Source organism: Amblyomma mixtum, chromosome 2 (genome assembly GCF_055824585.1).
Source record: "Amblyomma mixtum isolate Tamu chromosome 2, ASM5582458v1, whole genome shotgun sequence".
Classification (NCBI taxonomy): domain Eukaryota; kingdom Metazoa; phylum Arthropoda; class Arachnida; order Ixodida; family Ixodidae; genus Amblyomma; species Amblyomma mixtum.
Genome location: NC_143013.1, coordinates 252,517,375 through 252,544,072, shown reverse-complemented (window position 1 = coordinate 252,544,072; position 26,698 = coordinate 252,517,375). Strand labels below are relative to the sequence as shown.

The 26,698-nt window shown below is 47.6% G+C and overlaps 1 protein-coding gene across 3 annotated transcripts in view; it reads left to right on the top strand.

Annotated features, from left to right (window-relative positions):
- SK (small conductance calcium-activated potassium channel) overlaps positions 1 to 26,698 on the top strand; it is a 424,663-nt gene that overhangs the window by 333,733 nt on the left and 64,232 nt on the right. For all 3 annotated transcript variants that reach the window (XM_089573525.1, XM_089573527.1, XM_089573526.1), the window contains one exon: positions 15,251 to 15,672. In XM_089573525.1, coding sequence (XP_089429651.1) covers positions 15,251 to 15,672 — 422 coding nt within the window. The remainder of the gene's footprint in view (positions 1 to 15,250; positions 15,673 to 26,698) is intronic.

Sequence of the window (26,698 nt, the reverse complement as noted above, 5' to 3'; positions counted from 1 at the left end):
GGCGTGCATACTCTTGATTCGAACATGCGATATCTCCAACTACTTTTCTGCCTCTGCCCATACGCCGCGTAAAGTTTCATTCGGCGGTGTGGTGAACACACTTCATTCTTTCACGTTCCTTTCACGGCGGCGAGCTTGCAGGAGCGCTTCTCTTTCGGCTGTCCCCACACGGTCACGGCCTAGTCATTTTGCATGTTCAACTGTGGTGACGGGTACTTAAGCGCCGCACGAAATCCCACCATCACAGTTCATGTCGGCGATCGAATAGCGCGCGAGCGGTGTCATAACAAGAGGGGCAGCGCCCGCCGCGCAGGCGAGGTACTAACAGCTCGGCCAACTCGCCGAACAGCAACCCTTATTGCCGGAACTGCGGTGGAGTAGGAGGCGAGAAATACAATGTCTCTTCCTCCTCTCCGTTCTTAGACGCACACATACGAGCGCGATGCATGCATACGCTGTAGCTACATTTTCATTCTTCGTCTGTAGTGTAGCCTATACCACGGCCGCTTGATGCAAAGCGCAAAGCGAGGTGCGGCCAGCCACGTCGCGCCGCCGACAATGGGTGAGCATGTCCTGGCGAAGTTTACAGTCGCGGCCGCTGTTTTCGGTGGGGGCGCCACTGTTCGGGGACAGGTCCCGGGAGTGGACTCCCGAAGCGCTCCTTTCTTCGTCGTGTTCGAGCGCGTTTGCGTCATGTAAAACCGCGTTTGCGTCGTGTAAAACCGCGTTTGCCTTCAATATTCAATGCAAAATAAAAACCAATACTACTACTACTCACGTTCCTCATGTCTGCAGTGCTTTATTTGGATTTTCTGCTGTGCGCGTGAGTGAGCACGTTTGCCTCGCGTTTGCGGTGCTGGATTTTGACTTTTCGCGTGCGCGTGAATGAATGTTTGCCTCGTGTCTGCCGTGCACTCTTTGGGATTTTCGTGCATGCGTGTGTGGAGGTCAGGGACGTGTATGGGGCACGATGCCGCGCATCTGCCGTGTGCCACTGTCCGTCACGAACTCCAGAAAACAGCCAACTGTGAGATATCATGAGTTTCCCTCTGAACTACAGCGTCGAGAAGCGTGGCTGAAAATATCGCTCGCCAAGGACTGTCAGGGAAAGGAAGAGAGTGGGTGCCAAGCGACAGGTCTCTGGCATGTTCCTTGCATTTTACAGAGAATGACTTCAAAAAGTAAGGTCAAGGAAGGTTCTTGTGAATGGTTCCTTCCTTTCTTGTATGACCATGCAATAAAAGTGTCCAGTACTTTGTGGTTTTCTCGGCTGCAGGTGGGCTTATGAAGTTCCACAACTTCAGCTACGATCGTTTTTTTTTATATATAAATTGCAATAACTTGTGTATATAAGAGCCAAAATTCGACGTGACACGAAACGGAAATTTACTGCGTGTGACCAGCTGTGCGTGTCCGTCTCATTCACGGTCTACATGGGGTAGCGAGAAGTGAATAAAAATCAGGGAGCACTTTGACGATCTAAAGTGCGAAGAGGCGAAAGCCTTTAACCGCCTCTGTCGCTGCCCTCTGCTTGGCGACTGTTGAAGATCGATTGGCGACTCTTGAACGCTTCCGTACGGCATCGCGAGCGCGTTTCGTAGCGGGCGACATTGGAGCGCGCGCGGGCTGCATCCTTCTTCGATCAACGTTCAGAGAGCACCTGAGAGCTCTGGGTGATACGACCATTGTGCAAACTTTTGACGTCAGTGTACATGCGCCGTTGTTAAACCACCTGAGGATTGCGCATGGGGCACTGCGCATGCGCAGTGTGCGCGTTGAGTGGGTATCATTAACTAATCATCATTACTGTTCGTACATCTACTGTTTCGCTCCTGAGCACCGTTAGCAAGGTAATGGAGCACTTTATTTTTAAGCATGTAAGCAGTTTTCTGGAAAATAATAATTTCTTTTCTGAGGGACAGCACGGTTTTCGACATGGCCTATCCACGGTTACGCAACTACTACACACTACTAATGATCTCATGGCAGCTTTGGATCAGGGTGGGCAAATTGATATACTGTTCCTCGACTTCGAAAAGGCGTTTGACCGAGTCTGTCACAAAAGGTTATTACTTAAGCTAAAAAGTGTATTGCAAAGTGAACAAATTTTGAATTGGCTTGATTGTTACTTATTCAATCGACAACAGTATGTCTGCATTGAAAACTCACTTTCTTCATCTGCCCCTGTATTATCCGGTGTACCACAAGGTTCTGTCCTTGGACCTCTTATTTTTTTTTTATCTATTTAAATGACCTGTCTTTGGATTCCTCTGTACAATGCCGGTTCTTGCCGATGACTGCATCGTGTACCAGGTCATCGAATCTGTGCAAGAACAAATTGTGCTACGTGATTACCTCTCTGCAATTAACAGTTGGTGTCAATCCTGGCGTATGAACCTGAATGTCTCTAAATGTGCCCACATGATGGTCACAAGAAAGAAAAAACCGTTAATATATACTTACAAAATTAACAGTGCTGATGTCAAGCGGGTTGACAACTTCAAATATCTTGGTGTTATAATTGACTCCAAATTAACGTGGAACGCACATGTTGAATATGTTGTGTCGGCGTCACTAAAAAAGCTGTGGTTATTAAAGCACCGCATGAGGCACTGCACTAGTGCAACAAAACTTGCAGCATTCACGACACTCGTTAGGCCAATTCTTGATTATGCTGACACTGTTTGGGACCCTCATACTAAGAAAAACATCAATCACATTGAAGGGGTACCAAAGAAAGCACTTCGATTCATTTTTAACGCTTACCATAGAAGTATCTCTGTTTCATACCTGAGAACACGAGCTGGGCTCCCGTCGCTAGAAATGCGCCGTAAACTACACCGCCTACACATGATGTACAGTATTGTTAACCACCATGTCAAAATAAATTTTCATGCTTACATGCACTTCAACGAATCCAGGAAAACGAGAGGCAAGCACAGCAAAACAATTGTAATGCCGCAGGTTAAAACTAACGCCTACCGCTCATCATTCTTTCCTCGAACCACAGCCGAGTGGAACGCCTTACCCTATGAAGTAGCTGACATGCCCTCAGTTGAAACTTTTGTTACGGCCGTGTCATATTATCTATGATGCAGCAAGTATTTCTTTACAACGCTTCTTGATTTGCCGTCCGCCTTTCAAAGTGTATTCCTTCTTTCTTTTTTGTGTGTTTTTTGATTGTGCACATTCCTCAGTGGCTGATTGTCAATAGCATGTTTTCTTTCTTTGCCGCTGTTACTCACCTTAGCAATTGTTCAAGAACAATGTATCCACTCCTGCTTTGACTGCCGAGAGGCAGTTGGCAGTATTTGATAAATAAAAAATAATAAAAAATACTACTACACCATTAACTATCATTACTGACTTTTCAAGTAACCATTATTGACAGCTGCCGCGGACGCATGGACGGACGGACACGCTGGCGAGTCATGAGCCATAAAAGGCTTACGCCTTAAAAGTAGAGGTACAGCCGCGCGCGCCGTCGTGCATCGTATAGGCGGCCGTTATGGACAGCGTTCAGGCATACACTTCCTACCTGCTGCGGTGATTGTGACATAATCGGCGTTTTCAATGACTACTTAAAAATGCAATCTTTAATGAGCAAGTAGAAAGTGCACTGTTTACGCCTCAAACAGTGAGCAACGGGTGTACCGCGCAGCTGTCGCGGCGTTTCCCTGCGAGCAGTTGTCCCCGAGCAGTGGCGCCGCGGCGGGCGCACGGAGAACTAGGCCCAAGACGCCGTTTCTGTGCGACGTGGCGGGCCGCACCTCGCTTTGCGCTTTGTATCTAGCGGCCGTGCCTATACTATACTTCGGCACTGTACTTCGGCGCAGGTGCCAGGATTCACCTTCGCCTCTCCACGGATTGTCTTGCCGCCCCCTCCCCCATTTCCTTCTCTCCACCGTCACCTCTCCTCCTCTCTTTGAACCACAACGGCGACGGACACGACCACTATCTCGGGAGTAGAGGCCCTGGTAGTTTTCACTCTGAAAAGAAAAAGGAAGCTACGTACGTATTAGCGGCATCACCGTCATCATCAACTTAACTACGTCTACTGCAACACAAAGCCCTCTCCTATGTCCCTCTTTTTAACCCTTTCCTGCACCAGGTGGGACCAAGTTGTCCCTGCAGTCCTCGCTATTAGCAGTGTACACATGAGTAAATACCTTATTAATTTTATTGTTGTGTCAGCTTAAGTTAGTAAGTACTTCCCCTCATGAAAGGTCACCCTACAGCAAAGCACGCTTCGCAGGAGCATGGGTGCAACTATTGACAAGGCTGAGCTAGTCAACCACTTCCAAGCACTTAGTCATCAAAAGCTGCAAAATCAGACAGTACAGTAAGCACGAAAGTCATAAATAGAGCTTCAACGAAATCGTGCGAGCAAAACGAATGCGTGTACCGTTAAGTAGATAGAAACTATAACAAATCGTCCAAGTATCAGCGAAATCATAGCGAATAACTGAGTGCTGGCGTAACAACGGAGGGGTTGCAATTAAGTATAAGCGTCTGTAAAAAAATAACCGAGGATATTTGTGTAGCAAGCGCCGTCACGGCACGCTGGTCGAAAATGGTAAAGTTTCATGGCTGACATCACTATAAATATTGGTAGAGTAGGGTGGTCACTTAATGAAGCTCTCACACAAAGGCCGACATTCTTACAAACATGCACAAGAGTTGATTCTTATTGCAGTATCCCGTGCAGCGTCGCATTTCGTGTAATCCTCGTGTAATCATAGTCGCGTGAAAGCATAATCCTGGTGGTTACTATTATGCAACGTATTTAGTTGACATTTGTTACCGGGCCACACTGCGCCGCTAGGCGCAATTAGAGAAGCATGTGGGCTAGAAGTTTATTCACTATGTCCATAAAAGGTTTTTTAAGGCGAAAGCCTTTAATGGCTCATGCTCGTGGTGTCCTTCCGTGCGCTGGAATCGTGCCAACTGCGGCCTGTCCTCCGCGCAGCGGCGCAACCTCCTCCCCACCTTAGCAACCGGCGCGCTGGTGGGGGGGGCGCAGCTGTGTATAGCAACCGTGACGTCACACAGTAGCGGTAGGACGAGCGCGTGCGCGCGTCGGCGGTGGCAGCTGCACTGCCGCTCCTTCGCCAGACGTCTCGTTGCAGTCGAGTGAGTGACACGCATGGCTTTGAAGCGGCCCAGTAATTCCGCGCCAAGCGGTTCGGGGAAGCGGCAGTGGGTTGACCACAAGGCTTTCGCCAAACACAGTTTAGAATTTCCAAAGTGTCTTCGGTAATTTTTTTTCACCTGTGATTTCTTGAAATCTCTTCTAATCATTTCAGTGAGACTGTAGCATACATAGTTCTGTGCTGCAATGGCTGTTTTTGGGAACTTGGTGAGCCGTGGCCTCTACGCGGCCTTTTCGAGTACTGTCGAGCTATTTCCCAGGAAGAGTTTTTAGGGTCCTTACAAGGCGGCGTGAAACTTACGCCATGCGAAATTTTCCTTACAGTCATTGATGGTTTCCGTGAAAAATACAACACGCGTTTAGTTGTTCCTGTACTAACTCGTTTTCGAGTAAACTGATGAGCCCACTCACCGGTTTTAAGCCGCGAACATCAGTTCGATTCGAATAAGATACAGCGAAAATCAATACTGGAAGGAAAAGTGGGTCATCACGTTGACCCCGCTGTGAGAAAAAAAAAGCTTTTGCAGGTTTCCTACTCCTGGACATTCAAAAGCATTTGTTTATTCCAGCAGTCTTTGGATACCTTCCTGAATCCTTGAAGACTTTTTTCGCCTGGTTTTTGAAAACACATTAATTATCTGCGCTCGCTTCTCAATGGGGATCTTCATTACGCTTCATATTCCTGACAGTCAAACGCTTCGAATGCCCGCGTGGAAGCAGCTCGTTACCGGGCCTTAATAAAGAGGTAGCGAGCTGTTGTTTCAAGCAGCTTCAGGAGAATGAATGCTGGTATGTGTAAGTGAGCAGGCAGTCGATGCGGCCCTTTTCTTCTCCCAAATTAAGTCACATGATGTTTTTGTCTGAGAGTTCGCACGTTATTATTATTTATTATTTTCGGAATACTGTCAATCTCTTCTTGGGGTTTTTACAGGAGAGGACAGAAATTACAAATACAGGTTCAGTGCTAAATTTTTTTAAGACTTTTTTTTCTAAGAGCACCGTTGCTCGCTGGTTCAACAGTCCACCGAGGAATACACGATGTCAGACGCTCAGCAATTCTCGCCTTCGCAGACGACCATAAACAGTTCGATCTTTTTAATGACAATTTACGACTTATTTAAAATGTATCGTTTTTCTCGTGCAAGCAGAAAATGCGGTGAAGGCCGGGAAAAATCGATATGGTTGCCACGAATAGCTGCAGCGCAGTGCGCGACGCCAGGGGCAACCTGTTTTCGTCCAGTTTTTTTTTATGGCTTTATGTTTTATTTAACTTTGTTTTTGCATGCAGTTTCTACTTTATACACTACCCTAGTGAACTGTGGGTCGTTAAAGAAAGCGTGTGGCTGGAAATCCACGCACTTTGCGTATTACTAAATCCACTTTTGTGTTTTTCATTATGCTGTGTCGCTGGCATTTTTTTTCGTGTCCCGTAAAAAATGTGGCTTATCTCAGATTTCAGCTTGCTCATTATATCGATCGACCCTGCAGCATATCTTGGTCATTTTACAACGCGTGATTGCAGAAAATAGAAGAGAACGATCGAGCAAAAGACGTTAATTTAAGCTCTGTGTTACTTGACGCCCTGGTTTTGACAAGAAACAAATTATTATTAATGACCGAAACTAAAACATAATTTTAAGTCTGGAGAAAATTAGCATACACGCAACAAGTTTGAGAACTTTTTCTTGAAGCAAAATAAATTTTATACTAGCAAAGGACATGAAGTATTATTGTGCTACTGAATAGATTCTAGAAATCGGCAAGCTTTAAAGGGTTGAAGGAGTGCAATTTCCAGAGAAAGCGTGCGTAGTCTTTTTGTGCTAGCATTTGAAATAGTTACGGAATTGCCAATTAAAACTGCAAAGTTGATCATTCTTTTCTGCAGAGCAGAGCGCCAGGTAGGGTGCTGCGTGATGACGTCAAAAATGGGGGGGGGGTCAGATTTCTAGCGCAGTAACGCTTGCCTTAAAGAAGAGACTAAACTCCATCTAAGACAAGCACTCGGAGCGCTGTTTGCGAGCTTTCACGAAGATATCACCGACTGTGGGTGCAAGCAGCATCACTCTGAAGGCCGTCGATTCGTGACGTCATCACTGAATTTCTCTGCACCGCTTTGACGCTGCAAGGAGAAGCCTGAACATCGTCATGGTTTTAGTTGGCGATTATTTTACTATTTCAAACGCTCGCGCAAAAAACACTTGACATGCATTCTTTATACACACAGTTCCTTACAACTGACTCTTGAATCTCCTCGTATAGCCATAAAAAATTCGGAAAACTTTGCGCTTGCGGGTAGTTTATTTCCATCGAACCAACTCGATCGAACCAAGATCACCGTTCCAAATTTCACAGCGTTTACAGCAGCGATATCGAGCTATGTGCGCTCACGCTCACGACCGCGCATCTTACTAGGGTGATCCATTTGGTATCCTGACGCTTCACTAAACTGGTTAAGCACTTACTGAAGCTAATTAAAGCTCTTTTCAACAAAGCAGCTCGCGGATAGATAAAGCGCCGAAATAAACTGGCGAATCTGCTGTGCTTCATGTCGACCGCCAGCATTGCGATAGCCACAAAGCCGACCAATCACACATACAACTACAAATACAAATACAAATGCAGTTTATTTCATGTTTCTTTTACAAAAGTTGGGGAGGTGAGAGAAAAGCTGCTGTAAAGCAGCTTGACAAGTTCCCGTTTTCCCGTGGTTACATTGGGAACAGCAGAGCGCACAGAATGCTTGTGTACACAATTCATTATGCACCACAACTTTCCAGAAATGTTTTGACATACAATGTTGCATAGACAGGCCTGTTCAACATGGCATGAAATACTGAACATATAGAACAGTTGCGAAGATATAAACGTAGAATGAATGAAAGTAAGAAAAAAAATCTGACATACTCGCTGAATTCAGGCTGTGCTTAGCTGACGACGGTTTTGACGTTTTGAACGCTGCGCTAAAGATACGGCACGTCCGTTGTCAATACGAAAAAATCCGGCGCAACTGTGGTTCGCATCATAGTCGCAAGAACCGGCAATCTGCTCAATCTGCCCACTGCTGCCATCTCCCGCACGTTCCACTGGCGTCTAAAAGCCTGTTTTTAAAAATTGCAGAGCATCGCATGTGAAACACCCAGTATATATGTGCTCATTATTTGTTTTAGTAAAGTAGTCGTAGGTTGCTACTCTAGCAGAAGAAAAATTTTTAGGAATTTCTCTTGCCTCCACTGATATAAAAAAAAAAAATCTCTGCCTCTCCCGTAACCGAGAGTAGAGTAAGCATGAAATGTTTACGGGCATAATGCGAAGCGCACGCGGACACGACGAGACGCAGGCCTGACAAGAATGTATGTGCAGCGCGTTCGAAACTGTCCGAAGTGCGTAGAGGCGAAAGCGTTTTCAGCACCACTTTGCGTATGTGACACTGGTGATGTTACCACTGGATTACGTCACACATAATTCATGACGAAGTAATGACAAATTACTGATTAGTTTGTAATGACTGATTAATGACTAAATACTAATAAACTGCTAATCAGTGACGCTTAAGCTTCACCTTTAGGAGTGGAACGCGACAGCGTGTTGTAGCGCTGCAAGGTAGTCCGCGGAACACCACCACCCGTTCGGCGTGATGCTTCGTCCTTTGAACGCGACGCTTTTTGAGGAAAGGAAATTACGCAGTAATTCTCTGCCATCTCGGTGGACACCCGAGCCGCACCTTACAGGAAGGTAGGAACGCCACCACCCGTTCGGCGCGATGCCTTGCCCTTTGAACGCAACGTTTTTTGAGGACAGGAAATGGAGCAGTAATTCTCTGTCATCGCGGTGGACACCCGAACCGCACCGTACAGGAAGGGAGGAACGTCACCACCCGTTCGGCGCGATGCGTTGCCCTTTGAACGAAACGCTTTTTGAGGAAAGGAAATGGCGCAGTAATTCTCTGTCATCTCGGTGGACACCCGAACCGCACCATACAGGAAGGGAGGAACGCCACCACCCGTTCTGCGCGAAGCTACCGGCGCTTGTATGCCGGTCCTGTAGGAGGGCTTATAAAGTCTCGTTAAATCTCGTACGGTGCCCGGATGTGGCATCTATGTGCTTTTTGCACGCGTTATTAGAAATCGGAAATTATAATTCCGTGCATTATCAAACGCACAGCCCGACTCATATCTTGATAAACATGAGAAGGCACTGGCAGCAGTTATTTTTTGTGACTCGTTTGGAGACCAACCGGCGCTTGCATGCCGGTCGCGTAGGAGGGCTTAGAGAGTCTCGTTAAATCTCGTTAAGTCTCGTACGGTGCCCGGATGTTCTCGTTTCAGTGCCCGGATGAGTGGATTTCGGTCTCGGCGTGACGTCACCACACTGCCGACAACGGGAGCTAAAAGCATTTCAGGCTTAAAAAAACTATTCGCCAAATAAACTAACTACTGTCGTTTTATTTAAATGCATCAATTTATTCGGTAGGAGGTGAAAGAATATTAGAAGTTCACCTCACTTTCAATATATTGCACTTTTTTTCTGGCCACAAAAACAAACTGCTCTTATTGAAATAGTAATGCTTTCTTGTACAAAAAAAAAACGTAGCTTTCGAGATCCTGTCTCCCTACGATGGTCTTTCTCTCCAGAAAAATCTTTCTCAAATACAGTGAAAACCGTGATTCGTTGAGCGTTGAAGAGCTTTGCGAAAAGGCGTTTCCCGCCTTCAACGCCCTGCGCAAATATTTACGTTGGTGGCGCTGTTTGTCGCGTGGTACCTGAATTTTAACTTTTCATTTTCGCGTTCTTGTGCGTCACACTTGCCTCAGAACGAAATACAAATTCCGGAATCCAAGTTGTCTTACAACTAGCGCTACTCTTTCCACCTTCCTTCCTCTCGGAAAAGTTTTATCGCTGCAAATCGGAATTCGTGCCGTAAAGTAAGCACCTTTAAAGTCGGAAAGCAACATGATAATTTAACGATAAGAATATTCTTTCCGATCTTGAGGTTTTGTGAAAACACAGCGTTGAGTTCGCGGTCGGGTTTACTGGTCGTATCTTTTCATGTTTCTCAACAAAAAAAAAGTAGTAAAAAAAAAGGGCTTAAAGCATTCGCGCGCAGAAGTTTTTATTGGAAAGAGCGTTCGCCAATGAGATGCGGAAGCTGAGTCTCTTTTTCTGCTTTCGTTCTATTTACGTGCGGGCCGGAAATCCATTCACTTCTCCACCGCCCGAGGAAATAGCAAGTTATCGAACACTCGTGGACGCACTCTTGAGACAAGAAGAAGGAAATGAAAAAAAAGAAGGGGCCGATCGAAAAATTTCTCTTCTCAGTGTCTTGTTAGGGCTGCCCAGTTTTCTGGCTGGTGAGGTTCAGTTTTGCTTCTTGTTTCTCGGCGCGCAGCAGACAAAGAAAGCAAAAACATAAAAGAGAGTTCACAGTGGCGGCCAAACAAGCATACCGGCCAAGTAGGAATGTTCGAAAAGAAATCTAAGACAAGAGTGAAAGGGAAAGGAAGCGAAAGCTATCAAGTTTCTCCAAAGCATTGAAAAATAAAAAGAAGAAAAAGGAATAGCTCTTCAGATTTTCATGTCCGTTCTCTCTTTTTTTTTTAATATGTTTTCAGGCATCTCCGCAGTTTTTTTTTCAGCCCCCTCACCTACCTGCCTTCTTTTGGAAGCGCTGGGGGTCCTCTTTCCTATGCAATATGTCGTACGGAGAAAAAATAAATACATAATAAAACAAACTGAAAGCACAAAAGAGCTCTTATCCGCGCTCGATTCGTGCTCTTCGGGACGAAATTCTAATTGGATCTGCCAAGGCCGTTCGTCCTCACTTTGTCGCCAAAGGAAAAAAAATTTTCTCCCATCCTTTTTTTTTTTTTGCCCTTTTCGAATTTCTTGCTACCGCTACTCTTTCATCGTTTCTTTTCTTCTCATTTCCTGCGTTTTTGCTGCTGATGTTTTACCTGAACGGTTCTCCTACTTTTTTTTTTTTTTGCAACGCTTCCATATCCAGTCCCCGCTGTCTTTTCTTGGAACCAAGCATGGCCGTTTAATTTTCCCCCTGTGTTCGAGCCGCTTGTTACGCGACGACGATCGCGGCGTTCCTCGGGTTCTCCATTAGGCATCGGCATCCTGTGATCAGCGGGCGGCCCTGTTTAAAACATGAGGATCGACGCCGCCCAATAGCAACCGTCCCGTCCGGACCTCCTCTGCCTCCCGCCTGCTCGTCTTTTGCTCCGCAAATCCCTCTTCCGGCCTTTATTCACCGTCGACCTACGTCACCGGGAACGACCCGCTTGTCGTTGCCTCAATCTTTCATTGTTTGAGAGCGGCGCGTTTCGGTGGAATTTGCATAGGGTGTGCTCTTGTATAATGGCCCGCTTGTTACGAAGAGCGCCGCCAACGCCGCCGCCAGCGCTACCAAGCGGCGGAAGCCTGGAACTTTAAGCCGAGTGAGTCGGTGCATTCGCAGTCGTTTTCTTTGTTTTGTTTTGTTTTCATTCGTTGCTCTCCTCTTCCTCTTCTTTGCGAGTGCTTGTTCACAACGCAGCAGCAAATAGCAAAATTCTGGGGTTTGTTGAGGGGTTCTGTAAATGTGTTTTTAATGGGCACACTTTCCAACTGTTCGGCGTAAACACGGCGCAGCACCGGATTGGTTACTGCTGCCGACACTGTTTTTTTCTTTTGTTCTTTTTTTATGCTTGTTTCGATTAGCGTGGCTTGCTGCTTGCTATTCCGGCGAAAACTTTCGCACGAATTTGAACTTGAGATCACGTGTACACACGTTTCCGTGTAATGATCGTATCAAATGTTTTTTTTTTTTTCTATCGGGCAGCAAGAGCTTCTAGTGAGCACTGCTGAGTGGACGCTGAGTTTGTCTTCCTTCTCTTACCTTTCTCCAAGTTCACCACAAGCATTTTCAATGCAAAAAAAAAAAACAGAAATCTAGAAACTGAACTACGGTTCCAAAATAAATTAAATCTATTCAGAAAAGCACGCTCGATATCTCTACAACGAACAATTCTCCGCGCCTCGCGCTGATAGCGCAGAATAATTAACCGTTTTGGAGCTCCAGCGGCTTTATTATTTCACTTTTATTCAGTGCAGGCGAAGGCGCTGAGGCAGGAAAGGCACTGGAGCGTCAAAAAAAAGGGGGTTTTCATCTGCCTAATGATTTTGTAAATCGCGTCACAGTAGCGTGCCAACAAAGGAAAGATTCGTGGCGAGCACTGCGCTTGGCGAGTTCTTCCGCTGCCGCTCAATTTTTCTCTTCCTCCCCCTTCCCTTCCTATTTCCATTTTTCTTCTTCCTTTTTTCCCTTTGTTATCGCGCGGCGCCCTGCGGTGCGTGATAGGCTGCGTCCCCGTTTCCTGTGTGTCATTTCTTCCTTGTTAAGCGGTTTGAATGCGCCTTCCCAAAACAAAGACCGCTTCGAATTCAGCGAAAGTGTTTTGATTCGTCGTGTGGTACTGCCGCGAAGTTTGTTTTGTTTTTGCTTCTTTTTTTTTATTCTTAAGGACGCATCGCGCGTGGTAAGTGCGGAAGAATAGCCCGCTCTCTTCAGATGAAAACGACGCACATACAGGGGATGCGATATCGAAATGTGAACGAAGGACATTTCCTGAAAGGCTGCATAGCAGCAGGATACGCGTTTCCGGGTTTCATATTTTTCCGCCGGTTGGCCGTGAATCGAAAAGCGCTCTCCGGAAGAGAGATCGCGTGTTTGTCCGTATTTTAGGTGGGCGGGCGGACGTGCCTTCGGGGAGGTTCTGCAACTCTCACCGGATTTTTTCTTACTTATTAGATACGTCCGTTATAAAGAAAAAGTCGATGCAGGCATTCCTAGTTGTTTGAATGATGTTATCTCTGAATCCAAGGAACAATAGTTAAGAAACAACAGTCCGCTTGAGAAAACTTTCACTCTTGACTGTATCTCTGGGCGCTTTCCAGGGACCATTCTTGTGTGCACTCTCTTATATCCATCCATCATCTTCGCGATAATCGGACTTAAGTCATATGCAAGATAAAGATTCTCCAGTTATCTGTACTCATTCTAGCTACGACCACCTTATTGCTAGCAAACTTTCTTATCACATTTTTGTACTTTAATTTTTGCACCACCTTGTAATAAATATTACATTATTTATGCTCCCTGATCTAAACACTCGCTTTGCTAGAAAGGCCAGGGCCGAATGCTGCCAATACTTCCTTTTTATCCTGTTAGCTAAAGTGATCAAATTGTGCACAGCCAGTGCGCGTGGTTTGAGTTTAGACTAGTATTGCTCGGCTCAGTGTTTAACTCAACCCCGTTTTATTGGGTTCACTCCAGCGCGTCTCAAATTTCCGACGCGAGCCCGGTTCGATTGAGAAATTCCATCCATCAGCCGGACCACGTTTCCGCGCTGCTCCCCAAGCTGGTTGATTCGATTTGGAAGTGAGCCGACTTGGCCAGCGGTCGTGCCTAACGTCGCGTTTACCGTACAGCGTCGGCATAAAACTGCCAGGCCACCAGAGTTATTGCTGGGCCTTGCAGTGAGGCTGGTATTATACCTCGAAGAGTTCCAGATCTCCTGCAGGTTGAAAAATCTGTCGTTCTGTCTGTCCCGGACTTTCGAGTAAGAGGAGTGCCGTGTACGGGCTCCACAACAAGGCTCAGCTGCGAACCAAGGGGGCTCGGACTTTATACGAAGACTGTACTTTATTTTACGTTAAGCAGCTGTCTTCTAAGAGAGGCTGGTGGACCCGACACGCTTCTGTCGCCTTCATGCGCTGGTGCCTTCATGCGCAGAAATGGTGTACAAATTTTGAACTCTGACTCATGATTGATCATTTATGTATTTGTTTTTGTTCCCTCCCTGTAACGACCCTCATTTGAGGGTTAACAGTATGACCAAATAAATAAAATAAATAAAAAACATTTCTTTTAAATGCTCGAAAATTTCAGAGCCAATTAACGCAGCACTTTTCTGCTGAATGACCACTGTTCGATGTGTCCTTCATAGACGAGATAAAGCTACGCTCGACCATGAAATATGGATAACACCGTTTGTGTTAAGTTTTGTCTACTAGCGCTAAAACAAAAGGTAGGCAGAATGTGCACGAACGTGCGTTGTAGCTCCGCTCTCACTGTACTCCGGGCTCCGCTGTGTTGCGCAGTTCACGCTCGATGGCACGGCCGAGCACATCTCAAAACACAAAATAATTCTCTCATGTGCTCATACTCATCCTCCAGTTTTCTTATAACACCACAGCTCTCGTAGGCTGCATAAATGTCAAGCATCAGAAAGCCCAGACATCGAGTTTCTCTATTCGGGCTGTTTCGTTGCTATTCTGTGCAGCTTGTCTCGCCGTACGCATGGTTAACTAGCCGGTAATCACCCTACCGTTCACGTGTGCCCATGCAAGCATGTGCGACTCGTGTTAAGGCTTCTCCATGACGTGTTTACTAGGACGTGTCTACGTGAACGTTGCATTACGTGTTCGAGGCTTACCCCTTTAGACCCGTGTTGTGACGTGTTCGTCAGGTCGCGAGCGCGTGAACATAAGCATTATGTCCTCATTTGACTCATTTTATTACGAAATCATCGCCTCCCGTTTTCAAACTCACGTCCTTTTTTCTTTGGCAGTGTTGAGTACCAGTCCATAAAGTGTTCCTCCGCTTGAAGATTTTTGGCAACCTTCAACACGGTAGGCATGGACACAGGAACCACGAGACACAAACACTTCAGAACTTAATGAGATTCACTGGTCACTGACCATGGTCAAACACAAATGACATTTCGGGAGTGCTACGGCTCCCTTGTTCACAATGAGCTCATTGTGAACAAGGGAGCCGTAGCACTCCCGAAACGTCATTTGTGTTTGACCATGGTCAGTGACCAGTGAATCTCATCAAGCCATGATTCCTGACCAGATTGTATGTCGTCGAACCCTCGACTACTTAAGAACTTGTTGACACTTGTCCTAGTGTCCACGTCTCCTATGTTCAGGGTTGCTCAGCATCTTCGAGCGTCAGTGACACTAAAACTAGCTTGCATGCATCCAGTCATTGTTAGACGTTCCTCAAGCCCTTCGCATAGTGCTAAGCCTTCTTCGCCTCTCTGTTCGCAGCTGTTCATGATCGACAACTGCGCGGACGACTGGCGCATCGCCATGACTCCGCGCCGGGTGGCGCAGATCCTGGCCGAGCTGTGCGTGTGCGCTGTGCACCCTGTGCCGGGGGACCAGCGCTTCACGTGGACCACCAAGCTGGCCAACCACGGCAACCGGGTGCGGTCGCGCGACGTGCCCGTCGACGTGACGCTGTCGCTGCCCATGTTCCTGCGACTGTACCTCATCTGCCGGGTGATGTTGCTCCACTCGAAGCTGTTCACGGACGCCTCGTCGCGCTCCATTGGCGCCCTCAACCGCATCAACTTCAACACGCGCTTCGTGCTCAAGACCCTGATGACCATCTGCCCCGGCACGGTGCTCCTCGTCTTCATGGTCTCCCTATGGATCATCGCCTCCTGGACCCTCAGGCTCTGCGAAAGGCCAGTCTTCCTTTCTTTCTTTCTTTCCTTCTTTCTTTCTTTCTTTCTTTCTTTCTTTCTTTCTTTCTTTCTTTCTTTCTTTCCTTCTTTCTTTCTTTCTTTCTTTCTTTCTTCGTTTCTTTATTTCTTTCTTTGTCGCTTTCTTTTTCTCTTTCTTTCTTTCTTTCTATATTTTTCTCTTTCTTTCCTTCTTTCCTTCTTTCTCTCTTTCTTTCTTTCTTTCTTTCTTCTTTTCTCTCTCTCTTTCTTTCTTTCTTTCTTTTCATTTTCTCACAACAGAGAAAATGTCCTCTACATCCTCTTTCGGTGATTTGTGCGACAGACAGATCAATAGAACGCTTAACAGACAGATGGCAGTCTAGTACAGACGTTGCTTTAAGGTTTCGGCGAAGCGTAATGCTACTCAATGAACCACAGGTGTTTTCGGTATCAAAATTAAATACGCCCCTTCGCTTAGGTCTCAGTTTTGACCGGTGAGTCTGCTGCGGCTGTCGTACCGGTTTTGTAGTTCTGTGTAGCCTCAGATAGTGGAATGTAAAATCTGGTTTCTGCCATCCGATAGTCCGGGATTACTGTATATGTCATAGGCTCTGGTAGCAGCTCGGTTCACGTGAAAGGTGGCCTACTTTAGACAGTGCTGGGCCTTTTCAGCGCAACAGCTGTCCTATTCTTCGTCTTGATTCAGTAAAGAATCGTGGCATCGCGTAGAAATTTCTGTGACGAAGTTTGGTTAATAGAAACAAAAAGTACTGAGATAGCCGATGGCAGCTTTACACTGCCGTCACTGCTTTCTCGTAGTAATAGCATTCTGAAACCATTATCTCCTAATCGTGGGCCATCACTTGACATGTATCGATGAGCGGTAAATGGGGGCCTTTAATGATATACAAGAACAAGGGAAACGGGAAAGTGCACAGGGACGAGACGTTTACCGTTGTAGGCTCTGCCATTTGTTTCGTGCACAACGTTAGCCTCGTTTCTTTGAACTCTCCTCTTCATCTTGTTCTTTTGCATCATTAGAGCGTCGTGCCTTCATCGCTACAGACTGCGTAACCGATAATCCACTGTTGTATATCTGCTTACCTAATGTATTTTGGATAGAGGCCACGTTTTCCCAAAGGTGCCTTGCATGTGCATGAACTATACACACACACGATAGAATCTGCGGGAGATCATCCTGCGTGAGATTCTCTAAGCTGTGCCTTATGAGGTTCTAGGTTACTACCTTTAAGAATAGGAAGTGCCAGCTTCAATAGTGTTTCCATGCTCCCGCGATTGTTGGATTGTTAAAACGTTTATTTGGGGCCAGCAGTAGAACGCGCGCTCGCGCGCACGCGCTCCGGACGGGGCCTACGTCGTCCACTGGGCGCCGGCCGCGCGGCCTGGGTCCCCGCTCACCATTGCCGGCTCACTGGATCCCTGCAGGGCCAGCGCCTCGTTGACCTGCTGGACGGCCCAAAGTTGTTCCTTTTGTTTGTCGCTCCCCGCGGCTGCTTCCAGTCGCAGCGGGATCCTAGCTTCTTCATGGTACTTGCTGCAATTCCACAGAATGTGTGCGAAGCCGGCCGTCTCCGTTCGGCAGACTCGGCATTTGTCTCTCGGGTGCGTCTCGGGATACATTCTGTGCAACAGCGACGGGCTGGGTAGCGAGCCCGTCTGTAGCTGTCTGAATAAAACGGCTTGCTCTCGACTGAGCCCCGAGCAAGGGGGTGGAAGGGTTCTGCGAGCTAGGCGGAACGCCTTGGTTATTTCGTTGTATTCGGTCATTCGGTCCTTGGTGCTGAACCACAGCGGCCAGTCGCCCGAGGCGCGGTCCGTTAGCGCGCGCGCCTCGGCGTGTGCCGTCTCGTTGTGGTTGGCGTTGCGGTCTGACGCCTCGCCCGCGTGCGCCGGAAACCACTTGATTCTCACTTGTTTGCTGCCATCGTCGTTCTTGGTTGCCTGCAGTATGCGCACCGCTTCCTTCGCTATCCTGCCTTTGGCGTAATTTCTCACCGCGAAAAAAATTCTCAAACCGCTGAGGCAGCGTATGAGTACCGAGCGTTAGCAATATCGAAGAAATAATGCGTCATTACCATCTTCACTATATCCGGTAAACATTTTTCGTTATATCCGGATATCTGTTTTTTTAAGGCGGAAGCCTTTAATGCCCCATCGTTGTAAGCAGGAGGTGTCGACAGAAATGTCACGCTTTTCAATTGGTCGAAAAGGTCGTGACGTCACAGTGCGCGAATTTCAAACGGAGCCAATTGTACTTTGGCTACTAACCAAGCAACCAATTAAAGGGATCGTAGAGTGATGCTCCAAGAAAGTTTTACTGAGTTTAGTTAATTGCTTACTCAACCAATTAGTCGAATTAACCTTTCTAGTCAGACCAGATAAATAAAATCGAGTAAGAAATTGGCCGAGCTTGGGAATCGAACCCCGGTCTCCGGAGTGCGAGTCGAGCACGCTACCACTCCGCCATGCCAGCTTTTTTTTCTTTATTGCATTTTCACAACGGGTACAAAGAAGCAAAACTTGTCAGCAACACTTGCACTGACACAGCAGGTTAAAATTTTTTCAGTTCAACCAAGTCATCGGACACATTTAACCAGCTCGATGGTTTGGAATGAACAAAGGTGCGTCTAGTGAATACGGTGTCTTCGTTCCCTGCCATCTTCCTCTCTTCCGGTTACGGCGAGGTTTAGGTGTCTACCGAGATATGAGAGACAGATACATTTCCTTTCCTCAAAAACCAATTTACCAACGAGCAAGGTGTATTTGTCTGCGTTTCAGATTGGTCCAAATTGTCGTGACGTCACCGCGCGCGAATTTTGAGGGGTGTCCACCGAAATATATGAGACAGTTACTGCGCAACTTCCTTTCCTCAAATACAATTTTCGACTAGTGTCTACTGAGATATGTGAGACAGTTAATGCGTAATTTCGTTTCCTCAAATACAATTTTCATTTTCTTCATTACGGCCCCTCTTCTTTCACTCACACTTCCTCCCTTTCTGTGCGGTGCGGCTAAGGTGTCCACCGAGATGACAGAGAATTACAGTCCCATTTCCTTTTCTCAAAAAGCGTTGCGTTCAAAGGGCAACGCATCGCGCCGAACGGGTGACGGCGTTCCTTGGTCTCCGTGGCAACGCTACAACACGCTGTCGCGTTCCACTCCTAAAGGCGAAGCTTAAGCGTCATTAATTGGCAGTTAATTAGTGCACCAACAAAATGTGCAGTGAACAATCGCGTAGCAGAAGGCAGCTCTCAGGCTTTCGCCTTTCACCACTTTAGCCACTAAAGTTCCTCGTAATTTTTTTTATGTCAACGTATAGAGCGCAAGAAGATAAATCGTTTGACAACCCTTCGAATGTACTAGGTAAATTAGTCTGCCCGTAATTGATGTTCAAAGTTTCATGAAGTCACAGTTTGGGGAACCAAAGATCGTCGGTGAGAATTTCTATGATATGCTACGCTTTGATTCGACTAATAATCTTATGCTCCGTAACGCGCTGAATAGTTTGATACCACTCCCAACATTCTACGCTAATTAGGTGGTCTACAGTCTGTGCACCAGTGGTACCACCCACTGGTCCCGCTTGAATGACCTTTTGTTCCATACTAACGCGACCTTGAGTAATGCGAGTATTGGAGCTAACGCTTTAATAGCCACATTAAGCGTGCACGCACCCACCTCACCTACGTGGGCAGTCATACGCGGACTTTGTTTCATCTCGGTTTGTCTCCTTCCCCTCAACTTTCTTCCGGGCTGTCTTCGATTGGGGCGCTATGTAATTTTGGTTCCTTTTTATTTGTTTGTTTGTTCAGTGCGCTGGCGACTTGAACAACGTTGCCCCCCCCCCACCTGGCACGGCCAAATGCTTGCGGCTCGCTCGATATCCGTGCTGCGCTGAAGACCTGGTCCTTCCGCGAGGGGCGTTCTGTGGGCTAGTCCTCCTCTGTCGTCCGCGCCTGCTGCTGGCTAGGTTGTCCGAATAGAATTGTTCTCTATTGGCTCGTGAGGCGAATGCGCGGCAGGCTACCGCGAATCCCCGTACGTGACTGAACGCCGCGTTTGCAAACAAGCTCTGGTTCGGACCACTGGCTACCCGGAGAGGAAACACTGAAAAATTCAGAGCTCGCCGACCTGCACGTACCTTGCGTTTCGTCCTGCGCTGTGGTATTTGCGTTGAACGATGCAAACATATATATAAAGCAGATAAACCCGTGGGTGTGGACTCTTTTTTTTTTACGTATCTTGTTTGTTTTGGAAAAGCAGGAGGGACATATGTGCCTTCACATTGATTGGAAGCTAAAAGAATGGTTTAGTTTAATTTGGTTTGGTTTGGTTTGGTTTCGTTTATGGAGGTTTAACGTCCCAAAGCAACTAAAGCTATGAAGGACGCCGTAGTGAAGGGCTCCGGAAATTTCGGACACCATCGCTCAGTACACGGGCCTCTAGAATTTGGCCTCCATTGAAATTCCACCGCCGTGGCCGGGATCGAGCCCGCGTCTTTTGGGTGAGCAGCCGAGCGCCATAACCACTGAGCCACCGCTATTGCCCCAAATAGCAATCAAAGCGAAGTAAATTCCTACGTATGTGCCCCCCCCCCCCCCCCCTTTAGATTAGTATGTAAAGTAAGCTTGGTTCCTAGTTTTGGAGTTGACCATTTCTTTATAAGTGATCAAACAGATAGCAAAAAAAGACATAATAGAACACAGCTTAGACCATAACTTGGACATAATACTTGGCAAACAACATGTCGGTAATACTTTCAAGGGCTTTGAGCTGAGCAACCGTAAGCTGCAGAGTAAGCGCTAGTAACACGAATGGAAACTAAACACAAGTGCCACGCAGGCATGCTGAATCTCCACAATCAGATATGTAATGTCAAGTGCAATGAGGCATTACACCTTCGTACTCCGCTCATTGCTGGCATTTTATTCAGGAGAGCGAGAATCAAGGGAACCTGGCAGCAGCCAGTAATGCCGCTGACATCTAGATAGCTTAGAGCAATTTTGAGCGTCACATTTTGACAACGGACACAACATCCTTTATACGATAAAAAGGTATACCGTCAAGTGAAAAACGCAGTGCAGGGACGATAGAGAACCAATAGCGATACAGTTCTGTTCAGTGCGATGTAATTCTGTTTTAGTTTTTGGTTTGGTTTATCGGGGTTTAACGTCCCAAAGCGACTCAGGCTATGAGGGACGCCGTAGTGAAGGGCTCCGGAAATCTCTACCACCTGGGGTTCATTAACGTGCACTGAGATCGCACCGTACACGGGCCTCTAGAATTTCGCCTCCATCGAAATTCGACCGCCGCAGCCACGGGATCGAACCTACCTCTTTCGGGACAGCAGCTGAGCACCGTAATCACTGAGCTACTGCGGCGGGGCGCGATGCAGTTCTATTCATTCTGTGTCATGCCTGTTTCATTTTTTCTTTTTTTTTTCTCGATGATACAGGCCATGAACCAGCCAGCCCACATTACAACTGCCCTGCCTTTATTCAAAGGGGGGCAATTTGCGCACCATTCGGACCCAAAGGTTACGTGCTCGTAGCTAAAGAAAACTTCGCCATCATTTTCAGTGTGCACAGAGGGGAGCAATGGTTGTATGTTTTATGTCCCACTAACGACGAGTTGACGATGATGTACGCTGGCTACTAGCCAAAAAGGTACCACTTGGTGAGGGCTCTTTGCCGAAACAGTACTTTCTGTAGAAAGCAGAAACCGGGGTTCCTACTCGGTTCTCATGAGTAAGGAAAGAGTTGCCGAAGAGAATGCAGCGTGAAAGACTCGTCACAAAGCACCTACGATAAACATGTCCGAGACAGCATGACAGCTAAGCATTTAGCACCATTCATCGAAGAGTCTCTCCTGCTCACAACTTATCTACGACACAGCGTTGTTTGCACATCTGCTTCTCAGACACGGACGATGGCGAACGGTCGGAGAGCGATGCATCCATTTCCTCCCCCCGCTTTTGCGCGAGGTCTTTGAGGAATGATTGAGTGCGCGGGAAGTGCCGCTACCGGACTTCGCCTCCGTCCGTCCTTCCGGCTTTTTGAGCCGCACTGTAGGCGGGCGGATCGGCAAAAAAAGAAATAGCATCTGTGGCAGTAATTCCGGACGCGACCCCAGCCAGCAAGGATAGGAGAAGCGTGGGCTCTAGGAGAAAAAAATAGAGAGGAACTGGTTGAGAAAGCCTATTCGAGGCCCCGAAATGGTGTTCTCGCGGACACGGCACGCTGCCTTATAACAAGGAGGCCACAAGGAGGGTAATGTAGTGCTGGTGAAGAACTATAAGGAGGCAGACCCGAAGCCGGAACTGTGTGATCCTAAAAGACTTTTCTCTGTGCGGCCGTACAAAGAGCGCTTGCAAGACCAGGGATAGACAGAGAGAAGCCTATGTAATGCGTTTCCTTTCGAAAACAACAAGAGATACCGAAACTCGAGCTTTGAGGTGAATCTGTTCCGCAACTCTTCCTCCCCTCACCACGCTGTAAAGTCCCTCATATATAAAACACGCTTCTGGGAGGCTTTCTCATTGGTTGTAGAAAGCAGCGTTCTTTCGGAAGACTTGAGGGTAAAAACAGCCGCTGGAAGCTCTTTCCCCTCCCCCGTTTTTCTCCGGAACGCATTCTGCTGAGGGAGAAAGCTGCCGGCCGAGACCCGTCCATTTCCTATACGGTTACGGCACAAAAATGTGTGTACTACTACCTCCTCTATTGCTTTTCTCAACTTGCTTGGCCTCTGCTGCCTGTCGCCCATTTGCCAGGGCTGCTTTAGTAGTGAGTGTGCTTCGTATACAACGACCCGTCACGGCGACGGGCCACTAGCGGTTGCCATGGCTCTCTCTCTCTCTCTTGGCGATGGAACCCAGGAGGGAGCCTCTTCCTGCTTTTACTTACTCCAACGTACGGAAACGGCTATGCCTTCTTCTCTCCTTCATTTCCACAGCAAAGCCGCTCTTTTATCCGGCTGCTAAAAAGCGGCGAAGGTCAGCGCGGCCATTTGTCCTGTTCCCTCCGCTTTGTGCAGGAGGCTGGGAGGGCAGTGTTCCACTGGAGAGGACGTATCGCGTTGTGTTTGTTTCTGTATTCGAAACAAATTCGTGTTGATGGTCTCGCGGGGTTATTCTGTCATCTGATCGGGGGAAAATCTAAGGACGGTGTGTGTAGCGGTAAATCTGAGTAAGGGTAAGGGCAGAAAGTGACCTGCACCCGGCCCTTAGGCGACGAGCGAAAGAGAGAGAAAACCTGATTAAACGCCCCATATCCGGGTCACAGAATTAAGCAGGCAGCTTAAGGCTGCAGACCTTTTTCCTGGAAGGTGAGCATAGGCTTCGCTTCTTCTTTTTTCTTTTTTAATGAAAAAGAGTGTGCAATATTCTTGACCTGTCATAGTTACGCACAGAGTTCACCATGAGCATAGCTTCCTAGGTTTAGAGTACACGCGTGCCGTGAGCCGCCCATTGGCTGACTGACAGTAGTCCAACAACTAACATCTTTACAGGACAGGGGTGATCATTTCCTCACTTCGCTGTAACGCATCTTCTCCACACTGTACTACCCTTCATGGCGTTTCAGCTCCACCTATCCCGTATCGTATCATATCTCGTAAGCATCATATTAGACAAAAGATATCTCCCTTGGTTGCCTATGCCCTTCACGATAAAATGCGGTTCTCTCGGCGCAGCGCAGAGTTTTATGGTTCATGGATATGCAAGCTAATGCAACTGCAGCTGCCTCTACTGCTCATACCTGCACCTGAACAAGTGCATACTTCTTTGCAAAACCGACTCACTGAACTGCGCTTAGTTGAGGAGCGCCACCAATACAATTAATAGTAACGGAGTACTCGTCGCGTGCTAAACTGTGGTGGTTTGTTACATTCGCTTAATTTCAAAAGGAAGAGGAGGTTATAGAGATACGAATCGGCCTCGCTCTGGTTGGATACCCAACCGAAACACAGCCGTGAGGTATGAAGAGAAAAAAAAATATATATAAGGCCTTCATTCTTACGGACGTGCTTTCTGCGTTAGCTTCACAGCGGCTTCGCGAGCACCTACCTCCGTGTCTTGAAGCTGTTGCGTCATACGATCACGGTCACAAAAGCTCGGTCGAGTTCACATCCATCTTCGCCCATCCATCTATGTTTCACAGCATGGCCTTCACGAGCGCGCACATCCGGGTCATGACGTCACAATCCTGTTCGCGTCATGGTTCTCGTGCTTATTTTTGGTCGACCCATCTCCCTGGATGCTCATATGCTACTGAGAGACACACCGGCGTGAGTCGGTTTTAGAATGCGACTCACCGGAAAGAGAGTGCCATCGTGGCCCTCTCGTATATCGCGTGAGCTGTAACGGGGACAGTTTCGCGCAAGGTCAAGGTCACGCTCACCATCTGCATCTGCAGTCGCGCCACTCACGTGGTGTATGACGTCAGGTGTTTCGCGCGCTGCAAAGACGGACCTTTGACCAGAACGCCCTTGGGGGCAGTCTCAAAAGACTGCCCCCAACGCGTGACTGCTCGACGGGTCACAAGCCGCGTTTACATGAATGCGACAGCAGCGCATCGCAATTGCTATCGTATCCCGTGGAGCCGATGCGCTACTGTTTACACGTACAGCATCAAGTCCGGTGGGACAGTGACCCTTCGCCCATTGCACGCGGCAGAGGGGTCCAGTGACCTCCATCTTGAGCCAAGTCTGCTTTGTTATCCGGTGGGGGGGGGGGGGGGGGGGTATTTTATAGGCACGACAAGAAGGAGGAGGGACACCTCCAAACCTGTTTCCATTCACCGCTGAAGTCGACTTGCCATTGTAGATCTACCCCCCTCTGGCGCATTGATGCGATGCGCTTTCCTAGCGCATTATCACCGTTTACATGAATACGATGCGCTAAAACGTTGATGCGATGCGCTGCTGTCGCATTCATGTAAACGCGGCTACAGTGCGGAAGAGTCGAGAACCCCGAATTAATTTTCACCATTCGATGTTCCCCGAAGGACCACAGAGGACCGCCGCGTCCATGTTTTATTCTTCGCAAAAATCGATTCTGTTTCTCTTTCTGATTATGATGGCGCTAGTCCGACAGCAAATGACGCATTTTCCAGTCACTAGATTCCTACCCGTTGACGTCAATACTAGAAAGGAGTGCGGCATCACCGCTTGCGAGCGAATGGCGTTGTATCATATCCTCGGGAATCTGCGCGCAAAACACTGTTTTCACATCACCGCAGTTCGCTTACGGAAACATTCGGTGGTGGCGATACCTGAATTTTATTCTCATTGCCTTTCCGAGCTTATAAAAATATCCGTTTTAATACTGAAAACAGATTCTTTGTCAATGAAACGCATTAATCTATCGATACACGCCAACATCCCTCTAACGCGCCATTCAGACCTCATTGCAACGTGACTTACCGTCGCACAGCACTCAAGCTAAGGCATTGTTACGTCGGGGGACTGCTCCATCGCCAGAAGCGTGTCACAGGAGTTGTATCGGCTGCACTTTAAACATTAAAACATATGGGAGTTAAAACGGAGTATGCTGTCCTCTCGCACACCTTTCATGAAAGGGAGTGCGTTTTGGTGCGGGCGCTAAACTGGTCATGCCGTTCTAGCTCCGTGCATCGTAGCATAAGCTCCATCCATGAAGAGGCCTGAGGCGAGAGGGTCCTTCTAAGGTGACCTCGTTGTACAGATGCTGTGGGGAGAGAGAATGTGTAAAAAAAAAAAAACTTGTATGTTCAAGGGCCCTTCAAATGCTTTTAGGCGGCTGCTAAACCGCCGTTCACTTTTGTGTCCGTGATCCGCGACTGTGCACGAATGATCAAAAACCGTCCAAGTTTTCTTCCTCTTCCTCACGGTCCGTTCTGAGCCTCCCAGTGTTCCATCTCCTGAGCCAATTAAAAAAAAAAAACTCATACACTTAAGTCTTTCTCCGAGTTGGAAGTGAGCTTAAGGCCCTCGATCTCGAGCACCGGGCGTGTTTACACTCGTTAATAACAGTAATAGTATAGTATATAGCGCCCCCTTAGAAAACCCCGCGGCGGCGCAAATAGTATCTCATCCGGGGCTAACGAGGCGGCAAACAAAGTTCCTTTTCTCCGACTAAACCAACGGGAGTCGATGGTACTGTACGTGTCCCCAGTCTCTCGAGGCTCGCGCCACCTCCGTTGGATCGGGCGCTCACTCTACGCCGGCAGTGCTCCTCGTCTTGTTTGGCCCGCGCGGTCTCCGGACGACAAATATCTCTTCTGTTCGGTCCCCCTACACGAGACCGCGGGAACTGCGCCAAGACACGAAAGAACAACCGGCGGCACCAGTAAGAGAGAAGCGGAAGATATAAAGAAGGGGGTAAGGGGGGGGGGGGGGGGGGGGGGTCGAAAGCACAGACAAGGGCGACGTGCCTGTCTCTCTCTCTCTTTCTATTTCTTTTGTGTTTATTTACTTCTTATTTGACTCTTTCTTTCAGTCTTTCTTTTCTCCTTTCTTTCTATCCAACTAGCACGGCTAGAGAGCTCCGACGTGCGTTCACCACTTCTAACGGAGCAAGGATACCGAAGAGAAGGGGAGGAGAGAGGGTGAGGGGAGGAGAGGAGAAGGTGCGGAGGTCAGACTGAAGTAGCGAAGGGAATGCTCTTTCTCAGTCTGATTCCCTACTTGGGCTTTATATTTTTTTTTTCGACACAATTTCTGCTCACTCTGCACTTTTTTTTCTTTCTTTTTCCGGTCCCTTTGTGTCCAGTGTGTTTCCTTTCCGTGACGTTTCTACTGCGGAGAGAGAAGGAAAGAGAGAAAAGCGTCGCAAATCCCATAATGGGCTACCGGTCAAACCTCTCTCTTTTGCCGGTGTGCTTCGTTTTTTTTTTCGTTTTTTTTTTCTTGCACGTTAGGCGCTCTTAAGACCCTTCCGTTGACGTCGTTGTTGTCGACCCGCTGTTTTTCCGTAAGATGAACAGCGAACAGAGAAAACGAGCTTTCGGTCGAAACTTTAGAGGGAATCGGTCGAGCCCGCATTACGGCT